The 22,522-nt window shown below is 43.6% G+C and overlaps 1 protein-coding gene across 2 annotated transcripts in view; it reads right to left on the bottom strand.

Moving 5' to 3' along the window:
• APBB1 (amyloid beta precursor protein binding family B member 1) overlaps window positions 1-22,522 on the bottom strand; it is a 55,740-nt gene that overhangs the window by 3,605 nt on the left and 29,613 nt on the right. For both annotated transcript variants that reach the window (XM_089656306.1, XM_089656305.1), the window contains 6 exons: window positions 22,306-22,433; window positions 16,500-16,614; window positions 11,493-11,577; window positions 9,171-9,254; window positions 7,011-7,123; window positions 1,194-1,370 (listed from right to left, as the gene is read on the bottom strand). In XM_089656306.1, the coding sequence (XP_089512432.1) occupies window positions 1,194-1,370; window positions 7,011-7,123; window positions 9,171-9,254; window positions 11,493-11,577; window positions 16,500-16,614; window positions 22,306-22,433 (702 nt within the window). The remainder of the gene's footprint in view (window positions 1-1,193; window positions 1,371-7,010; window positions 7,124-9,170; window positions 9,255-11,492; window positions 11,578-16,499; window positions 16,615-22,305; window positions 22,434-22,522) is intronic.

Here is a 22,522-nt window from a genome sequence, read left to right as displayed (position 1 = left end):
TAGACGCCGAGTGGCCGCACATTTGCGTTCTATTAAAAAAGGACATATATGTGTCGAGAGCGCGCACCCTGTGAGCTCCCAGCACACATGTCCGGTACTCACGGAAAGGTCCCAATCTCCTCTTTCGATCCGGACCTTTCCCGATCATGTGACCACCGTGACGCTAAACCCCACCCCGCCTCCCAGCTTCTGAAACTCTTAAAGGGCCGGGAGGCGCCGGTGTGAAGGGGTTAAAATAAAACCTGTTTTCATTACATATCGAATTTCAGACCCAGTGATATCATTACATCATGAAGGCAGATCATGGCTGGTGGGAGGGGCGGCAGGGGCTGTACATAGCTTTATAAAAACCTCACAGCACTCTGCCTCAGTACTCCTATCAAGAACCCTCAGACCCGATGCAAGCAGTGGGCTGACTCTTGGGAGGAGTTATGCAAATATCAAAAAGCGTTGATGGGTCAGGAGGAATGGGCGTTCCTAGGCAGTCTGTATTTGCATGCAGGCTGTCAATCAAATGCAGTGAGGTGGTGGTGGGGGGGGGGGGGGGGGGGAAAGCTAAGTACCGCTATGTAAGCTCCATCGACACACAGCTTGGGAGTGCAGACACTGTGCCTCCATAGCAAGTGATTTGCTATGGGGACACACAAAGAAGAGGAGGAGCCAAGATCACTGGCTGGGTACCATACAAGAGGAGGATCAGGGCAGCTCTGTGCAATACCACTACACAGAGCAGGTGAGTATATCATATTTATTATTTTAATTAAAAATCATTTTTTTAATAGCAAGTGGCTTGCTATGGGGACACACAAATAAGAGGAGGAGCCAATATCGCTGGCTGGGGATCATAGAAGAGGAGGATCGGGGCGGCTCTGTGCAATACCACTGCACAGAGCAGGTAAGTATGTCATATTTATTTTAATTAAAAATAATTTTTGTACTTTAGTAACACGAAGTTAAAAAAAAAAGCACATGCTCCCACTGGTAACTTGTCACATGACCAATGCTTTGGCACTGGTCTTGTGGTGTTTGGTAATCACTGATTGGTCTCCATGGAGCCTTTAGAAGACATAGCACTAGCCATGCACCTGGACTGCTAAAATAACTAAGGATTGACTGTTTAGGTCTTGTTCTTCTTCAACAATAGTGTCTTATACAGATGTTCAGGAAATATCAATAGAAAATGTCCGTCTTACCATGCAGGCAGCCTGTACTGCCTCTGACAGGTGGGCCGCATTGGGTTCACACCAGAACATGTGGCACACGAATATTCCCGAAGCCTCTGCCATGATGAAGGCGAAGCTGTGGATGTCACGTCCGACACCCATAAAAGACAGGAAGCGAACGCGGCACTCGCTGATCGTTTCTTCGCTCTGCAAGGAAAGAAAGAGATGGTTTTGACAATGACAGCTACGGATGACCCATAATGCCCTTGTGGGGGTGGTGCCTGGCTTCTCTAATGGTGGACCATGATCATTTTAGCCCAGGTTTACCAAATTCTCAGGTCATGTTTTTGAGAACCTCAGGTGAAATACCTGCACTACTCTCATTTCAAACACCCCTCAGTAGGACCCATTGGGGTTGTTTTACTAAAACTGGAGAGTGCAAAATCTGGTGCAGCTCAGCATAAAAACCAATCAGCTCCAGGTTTGTTTGTTTTTTTGTCAAAACCTAATTGAACAAGCCGATGCCAGAAGCGGATTGGCTACCATGCAGAGCTGCACCAGATTTTGCACTCTCCAGTTTTAGTAAATCAAACCCCAATGTACCCAAAGAAATGCAATACAATGTGGGTCAAAGGCAACCTCCCCATTGATGTCAATGAGAATTTGCTCAGAATTAACGTGCATATCATCTGCAGAAAAACTGCCCACCTACATGAGTCCTTGGTGTGCTTTGTGCAACACAGATGTAAACCATGGCTGGTTGACATGCATCTGTGCACTGGATATTAACCCCTTCATGCCGGCGCCTCCAGGCCCTTTAACCATTTCCCATCCAGCCCATGTACATAAACGGCCGGACGGGAGCAGTGCCGAAGTGGGTTGCAGTTTATAAACGGAACCCGCATTCTCTGCCTGTGTGAGGTCCGGATTCATGTGATCACTGATTGGCCAATAGAGATTAAACACAAATACAGCTTTATCAGGGGTTCTCAAGTCATATCGCCCGATACCCGTGACACGCAGTTCCAGGTTCCGGGCAGGTGGGGTTTTTTATTTTACATTTAACCCTGCTGCGGACAAGAAGGCTGTTTAGCCTGAGTTCACAGATATGGGTGCTGAAATCTCAATGCTTTCACAAGGTTTTTGTGTGATTTTGGCATCTCTCTCTCTCCTCACAACTGTGTCCCATTGACTTCCATGCAAAAACTCCCTCCATTCATTCAATGCAAAAACTCCTGTCAATAGCAATCCTATGTGAACATAAGGCACTCTATCACTTACGAGTCTGGAACGCACTGCAACAAACACGCACAGGACTGCGTGTGGATCTCATCTGTGTAAACCGCCTCAATAGGAACACATAATATCTAGTCTGTCATGCGAATCTGTGCACCAGAGCAGCTCCATTCACACCTTGGCGTTTTGGGATCGTGAAAGAGTTGCCGCAATTCTGCCCATGATCACAAAATGCAGGTTCAGGTACCATTATTTTTGATGGCACCTAAAACGTGGTGCGGTTTTGCCGCAATTGTCGTGTGGCAAATCGCATCGCGTGAAACTCCTGCTCCTTTTTGGGCAACAAGCTTCACGTGAGCCACACAGTAAATTGCGCATCAAATTCCATCGTGTGAAACTTGTTGCCCAAAAGAAGCTCCTGTTCCTTTTTAAGTAACAAGCTTTACGCAATGCAATTTTCCAGGCAGTAAATCACAACAATCTCGGCAAAACCACAGAGCGTTTTAGATGCTATTGAAAATACTGACACCTGAACCTGCATTTTACAATAGCAATGTGATTTGAGGTTACGGGCAGAATCACACTGCAATCCCAAAACGCCCAGGTAGGATTGGGGTCTAACAGCGCCAGAGCTTGATTTGGGTGCTCAGCAGGCGCTTGAACTGAACAGTCAAGTGTTTCTGTGTGCGAGGGTAACCTGAAAGTGGAGTTCCACTCACACTGTCAAAAAATAAAAGTCAGCAGCTACACAAACTGTAGCTGCTCACTTTTAAAAAACAGCCACTTACCTGTCTCACGATCCCGCGGTGTCCTCCCCTCAGCCCGTTTCACCAGCTGTCTGGTGTTCCAGGCGCCGGCATCTTCAGTGTGGGCACCTTGCGGCTTCACAGCCGGGTGGCTACTGCTCATGCACGAGTGGTGCTGCGCTTCCTGAATGGCCCCGTAGTCTTCTGGGATCTGTCACGTGTCCCAGGAGACTACAGGGGAGGGAGGGAAGTAGGACAACCTCCGCTTCCGATCGCCTAGGCGATCTCAGTGGAAGTGGGTACCTGTCAATTTCAGGTACACACTCCCCCCCTGCTCCCCAAAGGCGCCAATCCTTAATGGGGAGCGGGGGACAAGTCTTTAAAGTGGAACTTCCCCTTTTGGTTTCTCATTGGGGCCGGCACCTTATTTACTCGCTTAGCAGATGTGCTTCTGTTGAGCGTTAAAAGAGCCCGAGGTCTAGTCCCCGGGTGCGGTGCTGAAGACAGGCAGGGAAGTGAGGAGGAGGTAACCAGTGCAAAGTGAAAAACATTAAAGGAAGAATATCATTGTGAAACTAGAAAAGCTACAATTTCTAGGGAAATTGTGTGAAGTGTTCTTGCCTCCACCAGTAGTCTACAACTGGAGTGGGCGGAGTAACTGGGTGGAGCGGCTTGAGTAACTGTTGTGTGGTTGGAGTGGGCGGAGTAACTGTTGTGTGGTTGGAGTGGGCGGAGTAACTGTTGTGTGGTTGGAGTGGGCGGAGTAACTGTTGTGTGGTTGGAGTGGGCGGAGTAACTGTTGTGTGGTTGGAGTGGGCGGAGTAACTGTTGTGTGGTTGGAGTGGGCGGAGTAACTGTTGTGTGGTTGGAGTGGGCGGAGTAACTTGTGTGGTTGGAGTAACTGTTGTGTGGTTGGAGTGGGCGGAGTAACTGTTGTGTGGTTGGAGTGGGCAGAGTAACTGTTGTGTGGTTGGAGTGGGCGGAGTAACTGTGTGGAGTGTTTGGAGTAAAGATAGTAAACATTACACTAACCAATTGATTGATCAAATTTAAAAAGTGCACATGGCAAGCTTGATAGAGTGAGAAATGCATTTCAACTTTTAATTATTTACAGTCAGGTCCATAAATATTGGGACATCGACACAATTCTAACATTTTTGGCTCTATACACCACCACAAATTGAAATGAAATGAACAAGATGTGCTTTAACTGCAGACTGTCAGCTTTAATTTGAGTGTATTTACATAAAAATCAGGTGAACGGTGTAGGAATTGCAACAGTTTGCATATGTGCCTCCCACTTATTAAGGGACCAAAAGTAATGGGACAGAATATTAATCATAAATCAAACTTTCACTTTTTAATACTTGGTTGCAAATCCTTTGCAGTCAATTACAGCCTGAAGTCTGGAACGCATAGACATCACCAGACTCTGGGTTTCATCCCTGGTGATGCTCTGCCAGGCCTCTACTGCAACTGTCTTCAGTTCCTGCTTGTTCTTGGGGCATTTTCCCTTCAGTTTTGTCTTCAGCAAGTGAAATGCATGCTCAATCGGATTCAGGTCAGGTGAGTGACTTGGCCATTGCATAACATTCCACTTCTTTCCCTTAAAAAACTCTTTGGTTGCTTTTGCAGTCTGCTTTGGGTCATTGTCCATCTGCACTGTGAAGCGTCCAATGAGTTCTGAAGCATTTGGCTGAATATGAGCAGATAATATTCCCGAAACACTTCAGAACTCATCCTGCTGCTTTTGTCAGCAGTCACATCATCAATAAATTCAAGAGAAGCAGTTCCATTGGCAGCCATACATGCCCACGCCATGACACTACCACCACCATGCTTCACTGATGAGGTGGTATGCTTAGGATCATGAGCAGTTCCTTTCCTTCTCCATACTCTTCTCTTCCCATCACTCTGGTACAAGTTGATCTTGGTCTCATCTGTCCATAGGATGTTGTTCCAGAACTGTAAAGGCTTTTTTAGATGTCGTTTGGCAAACTCTAATCTGGCCTTCCTGTTTTTCAGGCTCACCGATGGTTTCCATCTTGTGGTGAACCCTCTGTATTCACTCTGGTGAAGTCTTCTCTTGATTGGTGACTTTTACACACATACACCTACCTCCTGGAGAGTGTTCTTGATCTGGCCAACTGTTGTGAAGGGTGTTTTCCTTCACCAGGGAAAGAATTCTTCAGTCATCCACCACAGTTGTTTTCCGTGGTCTTTCGGGTCTTTTGGTGTTGCTGAGCTCACCGGTGTGTTCCTTCTTTTTAAGAATGTTCCAAACAGTTGTTTTGGCCACGCCTAATGTTTTTGCTATCTCTCTGATGGGTTTGTTTTGTTTTTTCAGCCTAATGATAGCTTGCTTCACTGATAGTGACAGCTCTTTGGATCTCATCTTGAGAGTTGACAGCAACAGATTCCAAATGCAAATAGCACACTTGAAATGTACTCTGGACCTTTTATCTGCTCATTGTAATTGGGATAATGAGGGAATAACACACACCTGGCCATGGAACAGCTGAGAAGCCAATTGTCCCATTACTTTTGGTCCCTTAATAAGTGGGAGGCATATATGCAAACTGTTGTAATTCCTACACCGTTCACCTGATTTGGATGTAAATACCCTCAAATTAAAGCTGACAGTCTGCAGTTAAAGCACATCTTGTTCGTTTCATTTCAAATCCATTGTGGTGGTGTATAGAGCCAAAAATGTTAGAATTGTGTCGATGTCCCAATATTTATGGACCTGACTGTATATAGCACATTTATTGCAATGTGAGGTGGCTAGAGTGCAGTTTCAATGAATGTCAATGGGCGGCGTGAGTTGCAAACAAATGGTCATATTGTGAAAACTATCGGCTTAGCCGTGGACATTTTTAGTGGCAGCAGGGATAGCTGAACGTTTTGATATAAGATATGTGTAGGTGGGCTTGAAAATGAGGGAGTGATGGCAGTTTACAAATCATGTCCTGATTTTTCAGCTCACACTCTAGTTTTGAACATTCCGCCATTCATTCCTATGGGACCAATTTCACCACAAAAACGGCGATATTTTGTGAACCATTCGGCGAAACGTTCCACAAAGTAACAGCACACCAATCGGGAACAATCCGCATGTTTCGGTATATTACTGTCTATGTAGTGTAAAAACTGTGGGAGGAGTTAGGGTGGTAAATTTGGCTATAATAATAAGAATATATATTTGAGATAACAGTAAGTGGTCTTGTCATGCAACACTTCATAAAGGAAGAATATCATTGTGAAATAAAGGAAGAATATCATTGTGAAATAAAGGAAGAATATCACTGTGAAATAAAGGAAGAATATCATTGTGAAACAGGGCAGGTGGATCCTGATGAAGCACTTTGTCTATGCAAAACGTGTTGGTCCACCAGGCTCTGCATTTATGCAATCGTGATGCTAAGTGACTGTCTAGAACACGGGTGTCAAACTGGCGGCCCTCCAGCTGTTGCGAAACTACAAGTCCCACAATGCCTCTACCTTTGGGAGTCATGCGTGTAACTGTTAATCCTGCAAAGCCTCATGGGACTTGTAGTTTGGCAACAGCTGGAGGGCAGCCAGTTTGACACCCGTGGTCTCGGATATGGGTTTCTATGGACCTAAGTTTTTTCATCATATGAATAATGCTGTATTCATTTTTAACCTCATTTGTTTTACTTCGAGTGACACTAACAATATCCTCCTACTCTGATCTCCTATTGGAAAGTCTGGAGATTTTTTTTTTGGTTTACAAGGTATATTTTGGGGGATAGTGTTCCCTCTCTTTATGCCCAGTCCTTCCACCCATCTACATACATATTACTGCAGCATTGCACCTCACTCTGACATTTTCCTGTCCACACACCTGTTGATGTAAGACGGTAACAGTTGCTGATGCCACGTTCACAATGACAGGGACCCATTCGGCTCTATCAGAGCTCAGCGCTGTCTGCAGTGTGGTGTTTATCACATCCATTCCTGGAAGGAAAAAGGCAAAATAAAGATCAGAGCTAGGACAGTATAATATTGCAGTTTTTCTACTATTTCTCTTTGTTAAAAAAAAAAAAATAATACATTTTTTTCTTGGTAAAAGAAAAAAATGTCTGGATCTTGCTCTGGTGCTTGGATGAGAAAACTGAACAGAATCAAAATCTATGGGCCAACACTTCCACTTTGTTTTCCCCAGTGTTCCCTGTAAATCAAAAGCTGAATCATTTTACAGATTAGGCCTCTTTCACATGGTTAGCACTTCCGCCTGGCAGTACTGGGGTCGCTGGTTTAAATCCCAACCATGGCACCATCTGCCTGGAGTTTGTATGTTCTCCCTGTGCCTTCGTGGGTTTATTATTTTTTTACTGGGAGCCTGCAAAGCAGTACACTCGCAATCAGCAGATCGTGGGTTCTATGCAGGGTTCTTGCAGACTTCCTGTGTCTGCGTGGGTTTCCTCCGGGTACTCCGGTTTCCTTCCACACTCCAAAGACATGCTGGTAGGTTAATTAGCTCCTGTCTAAATTGTCCCTAGTATGTGTATGTATGAATGTAAGTTGGGGACCTTAGATTGTACACCCCTTGAGGGTTAGGGACTGATGTGAATGTACAATATATATGTAAAGTGCTGTGTAAATTGACGGCGCTATATAAGTACCTGAAATAAATAAATAATGGTTGGTAAAAACAGGCAGCTAAACTGCGGTTTTACCAGCCTGACCTTTTAACTAAAGTCTAGAATACAGCTGCAGCAAGCTGTTCACATGCTGCAGCCATGATGCTTTGTATCCCAGCAGATTTAACATGGCATTTTGAGTTGACAGGAAGGACCACCTGTCAAGCTTGGGCCTTCTAGTTAGTGGGGCTGCTTGGCTTGCGTTCAGAGTGCAATAACCCAATTGTAAACTGTAAAAAGAAAAAAAACAGGAGCACAGGTTCCTGCTGAACACCTGACAGCAGCTGCTTAGAAAAGCGTTCCACGGCGGTTTACTTTTCAGAGCATGGGCTAGTGTAAACCTAACCTAATTTCTGATGCTGAAGAGAAGGTGTAGCAGGTATTGATCTGCATCTGCATCACGTATCAATAATGATTCTTGAACACCTCTGTGCACCATGTGGAAATGCATGCTAAACACATGGAGCATACTACAGATATAAGTCCAGTATTTGAGGGAGTAGCCTGACCTAGAACCTGGAGCATACTACAGGTATAAGTCCAGTATTTGAGGGAGAAGCCATGCCAAGAGTAGCCTGACATAGAACCTGGAGCATACTACAGGTACAAGTCCAGTATCTGAGGGAGAGGCCATGCTGAGAGTAGCCTGACATATACCTGTAGTATGCTCCATGTTCTAAGTCCGGTATTTGAGGGAATAGCCATGCTGAGAGTAGCCTAACATAGAACCTGGAGCATACTACAGGTATAAGTCCGGTGTTTGAGGGAGAAGCCATGCCCAGAGTAGCCTGACATAGAACCTGGAGCATACTGCAGGTACAAGTCCAGTATCTGAGGGAGAAGCCATGCTGAGAGTAGCCTGACATAGAACCTGGAGCATACTACAGGTATAAGTCCGGTATTTGAAACAGTAGCCATGCTGAGAGTATCCTGACCTAGAACCTGGAGCATACTACAGGTATAAGTCCGGTATTTGAGGGAGTAGCCATGCTGAGAGTAGCCGGACCTAGAACCTGGAGCATACTACAGGTACAAGTCTAGTATTTGAGGGAGAAGCCATGCAGAGAGTAGCCTGACCTAGAACCTGGAGCATACTACAGGTATAAGTCCAGTATTTGAGGGAGAAGCCATGCCGAGAGTAGCCTGACCTAGAACCTGGAGCATACTACAGGTATAAGTCCAGTATTTGAGGGAGTAGCCATGCCGAGATAGCCTGACATAGAACCTGGAGCATACTACATGTGTCAGACCAGTAACTGACGGTGCATCTATACCAGGGAGAATCACTGATATAAAACTGCTGAGCCAAATCACAGAATACATAGCAACCAGAAAGGGCCAAGCGGGGCCATGGCACCTACCCACAGGTTTGACGACGTTAACGTTCCCCAGATAGTACACCTGAAACCGCTGTACCAGTTCATTCTTTGGGGCTGGAAATTCAACTGAAAGAGAAGGAAAAGATGATCAGTAGAGGACAATTACCCACTAAAAACAACTGAAGGGAATGGGTGTGGGTACTAGGTTCACAAATAAAAACTGGGGGGAATGGGAATGGCTATGATTCTCATCCTATGTAACACCGGCTATGAATCTCATCCTATGTAACACGGGCTATGAGTCTCATCCTATGTAACACGGGCTATGAGTCTCATCCTATGTAACACGGGCTATGAGTCTCATCCTATGTAACACCGGCTATGAATCTCATCCTATGTAACACCGGCTATGAATCTCATCCTATGTAACACCGGCTATGAATCTCATCCTATGTAACACCGGCTATGAATCTCATCCTATGTAACACCGGCTATGAGTCTCATCCTATGTAACACCGGCTATGAATCTCATCCTATGTAACACCGGCTATGAGTCTCATCCTATGTAACACCGGCTATGAATCTCATCCTATGTAACACCGGCTATGAATCTCATCCTATGTAACACCGGCTATGAATCTCATCCTATGTAACACCGGCTATGAGTCTCATCCTATGTAACATGAGCTATGAGTCTCATCCTATGTAACACCGGCTATGAGTCTCATCCTATGTAACACCGGCTATGAATCTCATCCTATGTAAACTCTCATCACAATTATTTCTTTGTATGCTTTAACATTAACCCCTTGCCCTCCTAAGGATTCCTCCCCTTCCTGACCAGTCCATTTTTTGCGTTACGGCGCTGACTGTAGCTGCTGACTTTTACAATACAGCCACTTACATGTCCCTCGGTCAAGCGGTGTCCTCACTACCTCTGGTTTCACCACCCGTGTTCTCTACCCGGCATCTTCAGTGTGGGCACCCAGCTGTGACAGCTTGTGGCTTCACAGCCGAGTGCCCACTGCGCATGCGCAAGAAGCACTGCGCTTTGTGAATGGCCCCGTAGTCTTCTGGGGCCTGTCACGTGTCCCAGTAGACTACGGGGAGGGAGGGCAGGAGGAAAACCTCCGCTTGCCTAGGAGATTGCAGCGAAAGTGGGAGCGGGTACTTGTCACATTGGGGTACCCGCTCCCCCTCCCCAAAGGTGCCAATCCTTAATGGGGAGCGAGGGACCAGTCTTTAAAGCGGAACTTCCCCTTTTGGGTGGAGCTCTACTTTAAACTGACAATTGAGCGGTCATGCAACGCTGCACCCGAATAAAATGTAAGACATTTTTTTTTTCACAAATTGAGTTTTTTTTCGGTGGTATTTGATCTCCTGTGCGGTTTTTATTTTTTGTGCTATAAAGAAAAAAATCAGGAACGACAACTTTGAGAAAAACACAATATTTTGGAGTTTTTGCTATTAAACATGTCCAGTGAAAAAATTAAAAAAATCAAATTTCGTCATCAATTTAGACCAAAACGTATTCTGCTCCGTGTCTTTGCTAAATAAAAAAATCCCAATATGTGTAAATTAACTGGTTTACGTGAAAGTTATAGCGTTTACAAATGGCGGTATATATACTGGAATTTAGTTTTTTTAAATTTTTACTAATAATGACGGTGATCAGCGACTTATAGCAGGACTGCGGCGGCCATTCTGACCCTGGGGGGAACTGACTTGATGTCACTGACATCCCCAGTGACACCTATACAGTGATCAGAGCTAAAAAAAAAAAAAAAAAAAAAAAGCACTGACACTGTACTAATGGCACTGGGCAGAAAGGGGTTAACATGAGGGGTGATCAAAGGGTTAACTGTGTGCGGGGAGTTTTATACTAGGGGGCCATGTCAGTGTGCTTCAGTGTAATCACACTGCTCTGGATGGCTGTGCTGTGCACAGCCATCCAGAGCAGTGTGCCCGAGCTGACAGGGAGGACTGTTAGTAAACAAAAGAGCCCTCTTTCCCCGTCGGAGATCTTTGGAAATCACTGAGAGCCGGTAAGTAATTACCAGCTGAGACCCAATGATTGACAGCCACAGGATGGGTGGGATGCGCGCCCTCTGCCCGGAAATGCAAAATCACATATATATGTGATTTTACGCACCCGTGCCGCCCTGTAGCAGTATTTTTGCTATAGAATAGACGAGAAGCGGCTAACAAGAACCTTCACTGGAAACACCTGCGCTCAATTACTGTAGGAGGCGGTGTCACATCATTTTTGCCATATAGTATGTGAGATTATTAGATGTCCACAAACTTTTGATCATATAGTGTAAGTGTGAAGGTCTGAGGCTGCAACGCGGCATGATGCCCCACCTTGGAAAGGAATGTCCACCATTCTCGAATGGTCCAGGAAAAGCCCATCCACCAGTGAGCGGTTACTGCGCCTCTCAGCCATAATCTGTGGATAAACCAGATATAGTGACATTCAAAATTAGACATTCAACAAACTGCAGACATGTAAGACTTACTTCTGAACTGACAACCCACAAAAAGAGGATAAGTACTCTGATCGTTGTATATATTATTTATAGAGACACTGTCACCTGTCCATTCGGGGAAAAGTGACCATGCCATCAGAGAGCCCAACTCAGCAAGATATACTGACCCATCCATGCACCCTCACCGGCTCCCCACAGCAGAAGTCCATGCTGAGAAAGCTTGGGAGTCCAAATGTACCCAGGTGGAAGAGGTCACTGAACCCCCAGCATGTGGGCCTGGCCGCTCAGTCTGGAGCACCGTCATATTGGGGAAGTCTCATGCTCCCCCATACCTGGAAGCTCTGTTTTATTACAGCGACTGATCCAAAGGAAATGGGAGGCAGCGAGGGAGAGCAGACTGGCAAACTTAACTTGCTGGGGGAATCAGTCCTGTCACTTTGCTTAAAACGTACAACCTGACCCTGTTTCTATGGCCTCATGCACACAGGACATTTTGCAAGTGCTTAGGCATTAATTGCATTGGCTAGAATAATTTTATCCATTGAAATGAATTACTGTTCAAGCGCTAAATGCGCCTAGTGTTAACACACATTTATAAGCATTGAGCGCTTTTTCTGCCAAAGCTCTGCTGCTCCTGGATGCACTGGCAGTGGGATTCTCTTTTCCTGCCTCTGAAAGTTCCTGTGTGCTAGCATTCAGGGTAGTTTAAAGGCAGAAAAAAACCTCGACGCCCCTAGATACAGCTGCAAAAATGTCCAGTGTGCATGAGGCCTGTAAAGGAATAATGCCGCCGTGTGTAGTTGGCTGAATATTGAATTAAAATCAAAAGGAGAATATTTGCGCTATGTTAAAGGTAACATTTAGAAATGTTAATTGTGCCTAAGAAGTGCCCTGAAAAAAGTTATATTTTGCCTTTAATTCCACCTGATAGCAGTGCACTCCTGTTCTGTAGCTTTAGAACTGCAGTTTGAAATGTAAGGCACCGCTGTCTCTGATTGCTAGTCTGAAAAATATTTGGAATTCTATGTGCTGCAGAAGAAGTTGTACCTGAAGACCTGCAGTGCAAGGGTCTCCCTGCTTAATCTATTCTGCGATTCTGTGCTTTCTCCACCTCTCCTGCTGCTTCTTGATCATTACTCCCACCAATCATCAGATCAACAGTTACCAAGGGACTGTTCTAATATGAGGAATCAAAACCCTTCTCATCTACCAAAATGGCTTTCTCCACCAGAGACACAGGGTACAAAGGCATGGTAAGTCCGTAATGGGGAAAAATGAACTGAGATTGATCGATTTATTATTATGTATTGTGGATAGAATGCAATACAAGTGTGTTCTATATGTGGTTAGAAAATGAAAAAAAGATACAGTTCTCAGCATAAATGAGTACACTTTTGAAAAGTAAGATTTTAATCAATATATCAATGAACAAAAGAACAATTTCCAAAATGTTGCTAAAACTGAGTTTTATAGAACATTTGTTTAGCTCATTACATGAAAGTAAGACTTATAATATAACTTAATTACAAAATCTTCAGTTTTACTCAAATGAGTTGATGCAAAAATGAATCCACCCCACAACAATAACTACTGCTAGTATTTTGTATGACCTCCATGATTTGTAAGGACAGCACCAAGTCTTCTAGGCATGGAATGAACAAGTTGGTGACATATTGCAACATCGATCTTTTTCCATTCTTCAAGAATGACCTCTTTTAGCTCCTGGATGCTGGAAGGAAAGTGACGCTCAACTTGTCCCTTCAGAATTCCCCACAGGGGTTCAACTGGGTTCAGATCAGGAGACATACTTGGCCACTGAATCACTTTCACCCTGTTCTTCTTCAGAAATAAACAGTGGCCTTAGATGTGTGTTTTGGATCATTGTCATGTTGGAAAAGTGCACGACGACCAAGGGGCGGAGTGATGGTAGCATCTTCTCTTTCTATATAGAGCAGTACATCTGTGAATTTATGATGCCATCAATGAAATGCAGCTCCCCGACACCAGCAGCACTCATGCGGCCACATGGATGGACATTGCCGCCACCATGCTTCACTGTAGGCACCAAGCAATTTTCTTTGTACTCCTCACCTTTGCGACGCCATACAGTTTTGAAGCCATCAGTTCCAAAAACATTTATCTTCACTTATCTCATCACTCCAAAAGAGTCACAGTAGTCTTTTTTTTTTTTTTTTTTTAGCATGGGCTTTGGCAAATTCTAGGCGGGCTTTTTTTGCATGGGCTTTAGGAGAAGCTTTCTTTCCTAGATGACACCCATGCATGCCATTCATCTGCAGCGTAAGCCGTATTGTGTCACGGGAAACAATCACCCCAGTTTGGCTTTCTACTTCTTTAGCTAACTGCAGTGAACTTGCATGGAGATTTTCTTCAACCCTTCTCATCAGAAGACGCTTCTGTCAAGGTATTAACTCCCGTGGATGGCCTGGACGTCTCTGTGAGGTGGTTGCAGTTCTATATTTGTTAAATTGTTGCATCACTTTTGCTCCAGTATTCTGACTGATAAGTAAAGCGTTGCTGATCTTCTAGTAGCCTTCACCTTTCTTGTGTAAAGAAATTTTCTTTCTTTCTCAGGCCTTTTGACATTTCTCTTCCATGTGGTGCCATTGCTGACAGCATGAAATGGGGAGGGGTTTTCTTTGTTAAGTAACGCCCTTTTATAATCAACTGTCTGCTGGACACCTGTTTAATGAACAATTAGACTCACTTGTAGTTGAATTCTAGTTAATTAGGATTTTGTTGTCTAAAATTTAGCTTTGCTCCTAAGACATTCATTGGGGTGTATTCATTTTTGCAACATGGTCTGGAATTAATTTGTTAGGAAAAATACTTTTTTGTGTGCAAATGAACAAATCGTGTTTGCAATCAATCACCCACATTTTGTGGGAGTATTTTGTAGTATAGTGTCCCATAGAAAATATTGATTCTGAAAGGAAAGTAAAGTTTTCTGACAAATCAGTCGGGGTGTACTCATTTATGCTCAGCACTGTATATATACACCCAGGAGTTGGACAAAACTATGGAACCACCACGTAAAAGAAAAAAATCATTAATATAGTGTTGGACCGCCTTTGCCATCCAAGCTGGCCTGGATTCTCCTGGGAATTGACAAATATAAGTCTTGGATGGTGATTAATGAAATCTGATACCAGTCTTCATGCAAAAATCATTAGAATTCTCACAGAGGCGGAAAACAAGTTTGAACCTTGGCCTCCAAAATTAACCAAAATGGCTCAATGATACTGAGGTATAGCAACTACGGCACCCAGAGAAGGTGCAAGACTTCACCTGCATGCTTGTCAAATGTGATTTTACAACATAAGCTTTGTGAATCGGAGCATTATTGTCTTGGTAAATGGAGCCGTCTTGGGGAAACAATGTCTGCACCATGGGGTGCACATAGTCGGCCAATATTTGTACATGGTCGCTGGCAGTGATTCTACCTTTCAAGGTGATGGGGCCTAAAGAAAACCATGAAATGGCTGCCCAAACCATGATTGCGCAACCACCATGCTTTACCGTTGGCACAAGACAGTCCTGGTCGTAAGCTTGGGACGGTGTTGGCAGCACTGTCTGATGTGAACCATGCCTCGCAGAAAAGAGCTCTCAGAAGACCTACGATCAAGAATTGTTGACTTGCATGAAGCTGGAAAGGGTTACAAAAGTATCTCCAAAAGCCTTGATGTTCATGTGTCCACGGTAAGACAGACTGTCTACAAATGGAGAAAGTTTAGCACTGTTGCTACTCTCCCTAGGTGTGGTCGTCCTGTAAAAATGACTGCAAGAGCACAGCGCAGAATGCTGCATGAGGTAAAGAAGAATCCCAGAGTGTCAGCTAAAGACCTACAGAAATCTCTGGCACATGCTAACATTTTTGTTGACACATCTACAATAAGGAAAACATTAAACAAGAATGGAGTACATGGGAGGACACCACGGAGGAAGCCATTGCTGTCCAAAAAGAATATTGCAGCACGTTTGAAGTTTGCAAAAGAGCACCTGGATGTTCCACAGCACTACTGGCAAAATATACTGTGGACAGATGAAACCAAGATTGAGTTGTTTGGGAAGAACACACAACACTATGTGTGGAGAAAAAAAGGCACAGCACACCAACATCAAAACCTCATCCCCAATGTAAAACATGGCGGAGGGAGCATCATGGTTTGGGGCTGCTTTGCTGCTTCAGGGCCTGGACGGATTGTTGTCATTGATGGGAAAATGAATTCCAGAGTTTATCAAGACATTTTGCAGGAAAACGTACGACCATCTGTCCGCCAACTGAAGCTCCGCAGAGGATGGGTGATGCAACAGGACAATGACCCAAAGCATACAAGTCATTCAACAAAACAATGGCTGTAACAGCACAGAATACACCTTCTGGAGTGGCCTAGTCAGAGTCCTGACCTCAACCACATTGAAATGCTGTGGCATGACCTTAAGAGAGCGATTCACACCAGGCATCCCAAGAATATTGCTACACTGAAACAGTTTTGTGAAGAGGAGTGGTCCAAAATTACTCCAGATCATTGTGCAGGTCTGATCTGCAACTACAGGAAATGTTTGGTTGAGCTTATTGCTGCCAAAGGAGGGTCAACCAGTTGTTAAGTCCAAAGGTTCACATACTTTTTCCTCCCTGCACTGTGAATGTTTACATATTATGTGCAATTAAACCATGGCAACATCTAAAGTTTGTGTAGTATTATGTTCAGCAGACTGTGTTCTTCTATTGTTGTGACTTAGATGACGTTCAGAGCACATTTTATGCCCAATTCATGTAAAACTCCATGTAACCCCAAGGGGTTCACATACTTTTTCTTGCAACTGTATATATAAAAAATACATTATAGAAATGAAAACTCACACGGGAGCAGACCCCATGCAGACCGGTGGCGATTGCCTTGGCGGGGACCTCACACCGGAACACGTGACATTTCAGCAGCTGTGTCAGTTTGTCCCTGGCGACATAGGCAAAGTCCCTGCAATGAGGAAATGGCAGTATGAGGGGTGGGGTACAGAAGAGTCGAGAGATCAGGTATAAAACTAAGCACTGGATCTATACTGTACCTCTCTCTGTCCATTTGCAGCACAACCAGACAGAAAAGACAGTTAGTGAGGAAGAGACGGGCACACAATTTATGAGAATCAGCTGAGTTTATTGTACACAATTATTTCTAGATATTCCACAGAAGGAAATTCAAAAATTATGGAAAGCGGGAGGATACAGCAAGAACAACCCACTGACAGATGGTCGAGGTAAAAGTTATGTAAGTAGTATAGATACCAGATAGGTAATAGGATAATACAAGACCATACAAAGCAAGGAATTCTATAAAATGGCAGTACACAGGGCAAAAACAAATAGGTGAAAGTTATTAGCCCCTTTTATACGTCTTCAGTGAATTGCATTCCAGCAAAACAGGCATTTTACAGCGTGTTAAACAGATGTGACACCAATCTAAAGGGACACTCCAGTCTTAGTGAAAGTGGTTCCATGTAGTGCACCAGGCCATATTGTAGGCGGTAGGCCCCTGGTTACTGGCAACCTTGTGTTTTCAGAACTTTATCCCTCCTTTGGTTTTATCATGTGGTGGGTTTCCCAACCTTGTCCATGTAACTCTGAGCTCCCTGAAAAGCACACCATTGCTGTGAGAACATATACTCTTGGCATGTCCACTCAGCTGCCATCACTCTGTTTTCTGCCATGTAGGGCCCTGTCACATAGTAGAGCAGGACAGGCGACCTCATTTTTTTATGCTGCAGATCAGCAATAATTTCAGGTCTGGTCCCTTCCCCACCCTGTGAATGGACAGTGAAAGGAGACACAGCACACTTATGGGCTTCATCTCTACTAACTGCTCCTATCAGCATGCTTCTTGTTACCACGTCAGTACAAGTGATTAGCTTCTTACACACACCGCCCTCCATATCACTGGATTCAGGTGTTCCAATCACCTCAAAGGCCACAGGTGTATAAAATCATTACCTAGGCATGCAGACTGCTTCTACAGACATTGGTGAAAGAATGGGTCGCTCTCAGGAGCTCAGTGACACCAAGCGTGGTCCCGTGATAGGTGGTCACCAGTGCAATAAGTCCATCCGTGACATTTCCTGGCTACTAAATATTCCACGCTCAACTGTTAGTGGGATCATAACAAAGTGGAAGCAACTGGGAACAACAGCAACTCAGCCACCAAGTGGTAGGCCACGTCACATGACAGGGCGGGGTCAGCGCATGCTGAAGCACACAGTGCGCAGAAGTCACCAACTGTCTGCAGAGTCAATAGCTAAAGACCTCCAAACTTGGTGTGGCCTTCAGATGAGCACAACAGTAGTGTGTAGAGAGCTTCATGGAATGGGTTTCCATGGCCGAGCAGCTGCATCCAAGCCTTCCATCACCAAGTGCAATGCAAAGTGTTGGATGCCGTGGTGTAAAGCACACCGCCACTGGACTCTAGAGCAGTGGAGATGTGTTCTCTGGAGTGATATTACCCGATTTCCTGTCTGCCAATCCGATGGCTGTGTCTGGGTTTGGCAGTTGCCAGGAGAACGGTACTTGCTTGACTGCATTATGCCAAGTGTAAATTTTGGTGGAGGGGGGATTATGGTGTGGGGTTGTTTTTTTCAATGGGTGGCCTTGGCCCCCCTAGTTCCAGTGAAGGGAACTCTTAAGGCACCAGCATACCAAGACATGTTTGTTGATTTCAACTTTGTGGGAAGAGTTTGGGGATGGCCCCTTCCTGTTCCAACATGACTGCACACTAATGCACAAACCAAAGTCCATAAAGACATGGAGGAGCCAGTTTGGGGTGGAGGAACTTGACTGTCCTGCACAGAGTCCTGACCTCAACCCGATAGAACACCTTTGGGATGAATTAGAGTGGAGACTGTGAGCCAGGCCTTCTCATCTGACATCAGTGCCTGACCTGACAAATGTGCTTCTGGAAGAACGGTCCAACCTTCCCATAGACACCCTCCTAAACCTTGTGGACGGCCTTCCCAGAAGAGTTGAAGCGGTTATAGCTGCAAAAGGCGGGGCCAACTCAATATTGAACCCTACGGACTAAGACTGGAAAACCATGTTTTGACACAGGTCAACTATGTTTAACACAACAAATGGAGAAGTAATGGCTCTCTGTTATCCAATTAAACTTTTCAAAGGAGGTTATATGAAAGGTTACCCATAAGGGATTGCAAAATGCAAATTTGTCTGGTTAAGTATTGTAACGGAACAGACACAGACTGCGCTTGAGCACTTCCGTTAGAATACCGCATCATCGACAACAGACACCACGGCCGACCATACAAGACTAGACGATACCAGTCTTGAAGTAAACCAGGAGGTAGACTCATTTATTTTAACACAGATACAAGATATATACACTCAGGGGACGATCCCCCCTCCCTGCATATTGACACAGGGCGGGGCAATCTACATTTAGTAACAAGAGACACACAGGTATTCAAACTTCACACCAGCAGACAGTCCCATCAGGAGGGAGGGCTGCTGGAGACACCAACCCACTAAGATAATACACATACATCCCATAACAGTTTGCTCCCAAACCAGACAAACAATAGAACAATGGGATGCAGCCACATGACATTAAACAATCAACATCCCCCACCTATCTCCGAAACATTTCTACACAGTCTGAGACAAAGCCCACACGATATTAGGACAGATCACCCTGTACCCCTAACAGGCACAGGGTGATTTACACATAAGAGGGATATGGGGAGCTGAGACAGGGGTCTCCCCACCTCTCCAAAGTGAGCTGGGTTCCATGGGCCCCCCACCCAAAGTGACTCCCGTCACAAGTATTTCTAAGGGTACATTGTTTACATATTAAAGGATGATAAAGAATGTGATATGACCATATGGTAATTAGACTCGAGGGGGTATTCATGGTGAATGGGTGACTTGTTTACTTGGTAAACACTATAGTGATTTTAATTGCCATTTACAGCAATGACAAATGAAGTCTTTTCATGCAAGATCAAAAGTGTTTTGTAGGCCAATCAGAACCCCTCCAGCTTTGCTTACTGGTAGAAAACTGTATATGAAGGGAAATTCAGCTGATAAGACTAGAATCATTCATTAATTAATATGGAAGCACAGGTATACGCTCCCCATCTACTTAATTATATCATAATTTTCACACAAATAGAGCTTTCTTTTGGTGGTCCAAAAAAATGAAACCAGCGCTTAAATCTTCATGCGGACTAGGCGTACTGTAACTGTCATTCATTGAGGTGCAGCTCTTAGAAGATCGGGAAATCTTGGTACTGGTAAAGAAAAGCAAAAACAGGGCGCACGCTCTTCGTAGGCCTGCTACATTTTAGCTCTGAAGAAGGGAGTACGTCTCCCGAAACGCGTCAGAAATAAGGGTCTCCCATTACTTTGGACCGTCACCACTCTTTATCTGTTTTAATCCCCTTTGGTTTGTTAGTATGCACTTTTATGCACATAGAGAGTGCGTCGTTTTTGCTTTTCTTTTGGTGGTATTTGATCACCACTGGGTTTTTAATTTTTTGCCAGATAAGCGATAACAAGACAATATTTTGGGAAAAATAAACAATATTTTTTACTTTGTTGAAGAGCATATCCAATAACAAAAAAAAAAATCCCTTCATAAATTTTTGACAAAATATAATCTGCTATGCCTTTGAGAAAAAGAAAACCCAATAAGTGTATATTGATTGTTTTGCATGAAAGTTATAGAGCCTACAAACTACAGTATAAATAATGCATTTTTTTTTTTTGCTAATACTACTAATGGCGGCGATCAGCGACATAAAACGGACTGTGGGTGTGCAGCAGGCAATCCGGCACGGACATTCTTTTTCTTTGAACAATGTGAACAATGTCTCCTAGCTGCTTCCCCTATCTTTGCCACATGGAATACTGCCGATAAGGGGTACTTTTGGATCGAGGTATTCGGATCCATTACTCAAGTTGATCTTCAGAGTCCAATGTGGGACTAAAAGTGCGGTTAGACCGAGCATATATATGTGAGTGAGGTCGCACTGCTGGAGGTGAGCAGATATCGGGTGGAGGAATTGTGCACATTTCTTTGGTTGGAGCACTTGGTGATCACAGAAGGAAGGATATTCTATTGAGAAGCAATCCTGTTTGGACTTTCACATTATTATCACTTATATTATTAACTATTATTTTAGTTACATTTCACGATTTGTAGCGCTGCACGTTTCTTCCATTTATTTATGGACACTGACATTACTACAGCCCATATGGAAGAAAAATATATTTGAAATATATTTTTAAAATATTCTTCCCAATATATTGCCATATATTTGAAATGCTACAATTTTGGCCATATTCAATACAGTTCTCTCTCTCTCTCTATATATATATATATATATATATATATATATATATATATATATATATACATACATACATACATATATACACACATATACACACATTGCATGTTGAAATGCATTTTTAAATACATTTCAAATATACTGTATGTCTTTAAAAATACAAATCTACATTTTTGGAATGCATTTCCAAATATACAAATATATGTAAAAATATGTTAAAATGGCTTTTTTATATGTTTAAAAAAAATCTGAAGAACATATTTAAAAAAAAATATATTTTTAAAAATATATTCAATTAATTTTTAGAAATATAAAAAAGCCATTTTAACATATATTTGTATCTAAAAATTTAGATTTGTATTTTTAAAAACATACAGTATATTTGAAATTCATTTTTAAAAATATTTTTCATATATTTTGTTAAAAAAACACATTTCAGCATGCAGTATAAATATATATTTACTGAAATATATTGAGTATGTCCAACATTGTAGTATTTCAAATGTATGGCAATGTATTTGGGAAGAATGTTTTTAAAATATATTTCAAATATATTTTTCTTCCATGTGGGAGTGAATGATGATAATACTATACACTGTCAATGTACTAATGACACTGGCTGGGAAGGGGTTAACATCTAGGGCGATCAAGGGGTTAAAGTGTGCCTATGTGTAATGTGTGTAAACTATGCTGCTTTTACTACTAGATCTCTCAGTTTCTCATCCAACTGACAGATAGCTCCCTCTGTACAGAGCTCTGTGTTTTTCACCAACAGAGAGCTCTGGGCTGTGATCATACACAGCCAAGAAGCAGTTCCCAGCTGTAAATCATTGGCTGAGACTTGCTGATAGGCTCCTGCTGTGTACAATCACAGCGGGTGCCGGCAGAGAGGAGGGCACGCACGCTATAACCAGGAAGCAGGCATGTAAAGTCGTTAACTGGGGTGTAATAGGTTGGGCTAAACAATTCCAGGTCAATTTAGTTGGTCTTTGGACGATAACATGGAACCCCATTAGGTGTCCTCCCCCTCCTGAGGGCTGTATAGGTTTGATTATGTCATCTATTTTTAGTGAATATCTAGATCTGAAGCCAGTATTAGTTGCCACCTAGTATGTGGAGACCAGTTTGGCCCTATATGGATCTTAAACTCCATTGCTCACTCACTACTTCTTCAGACTTTCTCCACTTTAGAGAACGTGATGTAGCGCAGTTTCCTCTTGCCTTTATTTATATATAACGTTTATTCCTAGGCCTTGTTTATTAACTGGATCACCGTGGGAGATAACAGCTCCATGTATCAATAGTAATTCAGTACTCACCTCCCGTCGTCCCGTCCCACGCCCCACACTCGGATGCTGACAATAGGCTGGGAGTGGAGCAATGTCTCTCCTGCAGAGTCATAGAGCTTCAGAGAATCCTCATCCAAGACCAGCAACATGTCCTTCCCCTGAAGAAGAAAAAAAAATCAATTCGATAAAACCTTCCAACATCTTACATAATGAGCATCCTAATCTGCAGTCTAACTTTATATATTTC

This window comes from Staurois parvus, unplaced genomic scaffold, assembly GCF_062004578.1.
Source record: "Staurois parvus isolate SC_StPar_1 unplaced genomic scaffold, SC_StPar_1.0 ptg000897l, whole genome shotgun sequence".
Classification (NCBI taxonomy): domain Eukaryota; kingdom Metazoa; phylum Chordata; class Amphibia; order Anura; family Ranidae; genus Staurois; species Staurois parvus.
The sequence above is the reverse complement of the archived record's forward strand: the minus strand, read 5'-3'. Positions and strand labels throughout refer to the sequence as shown.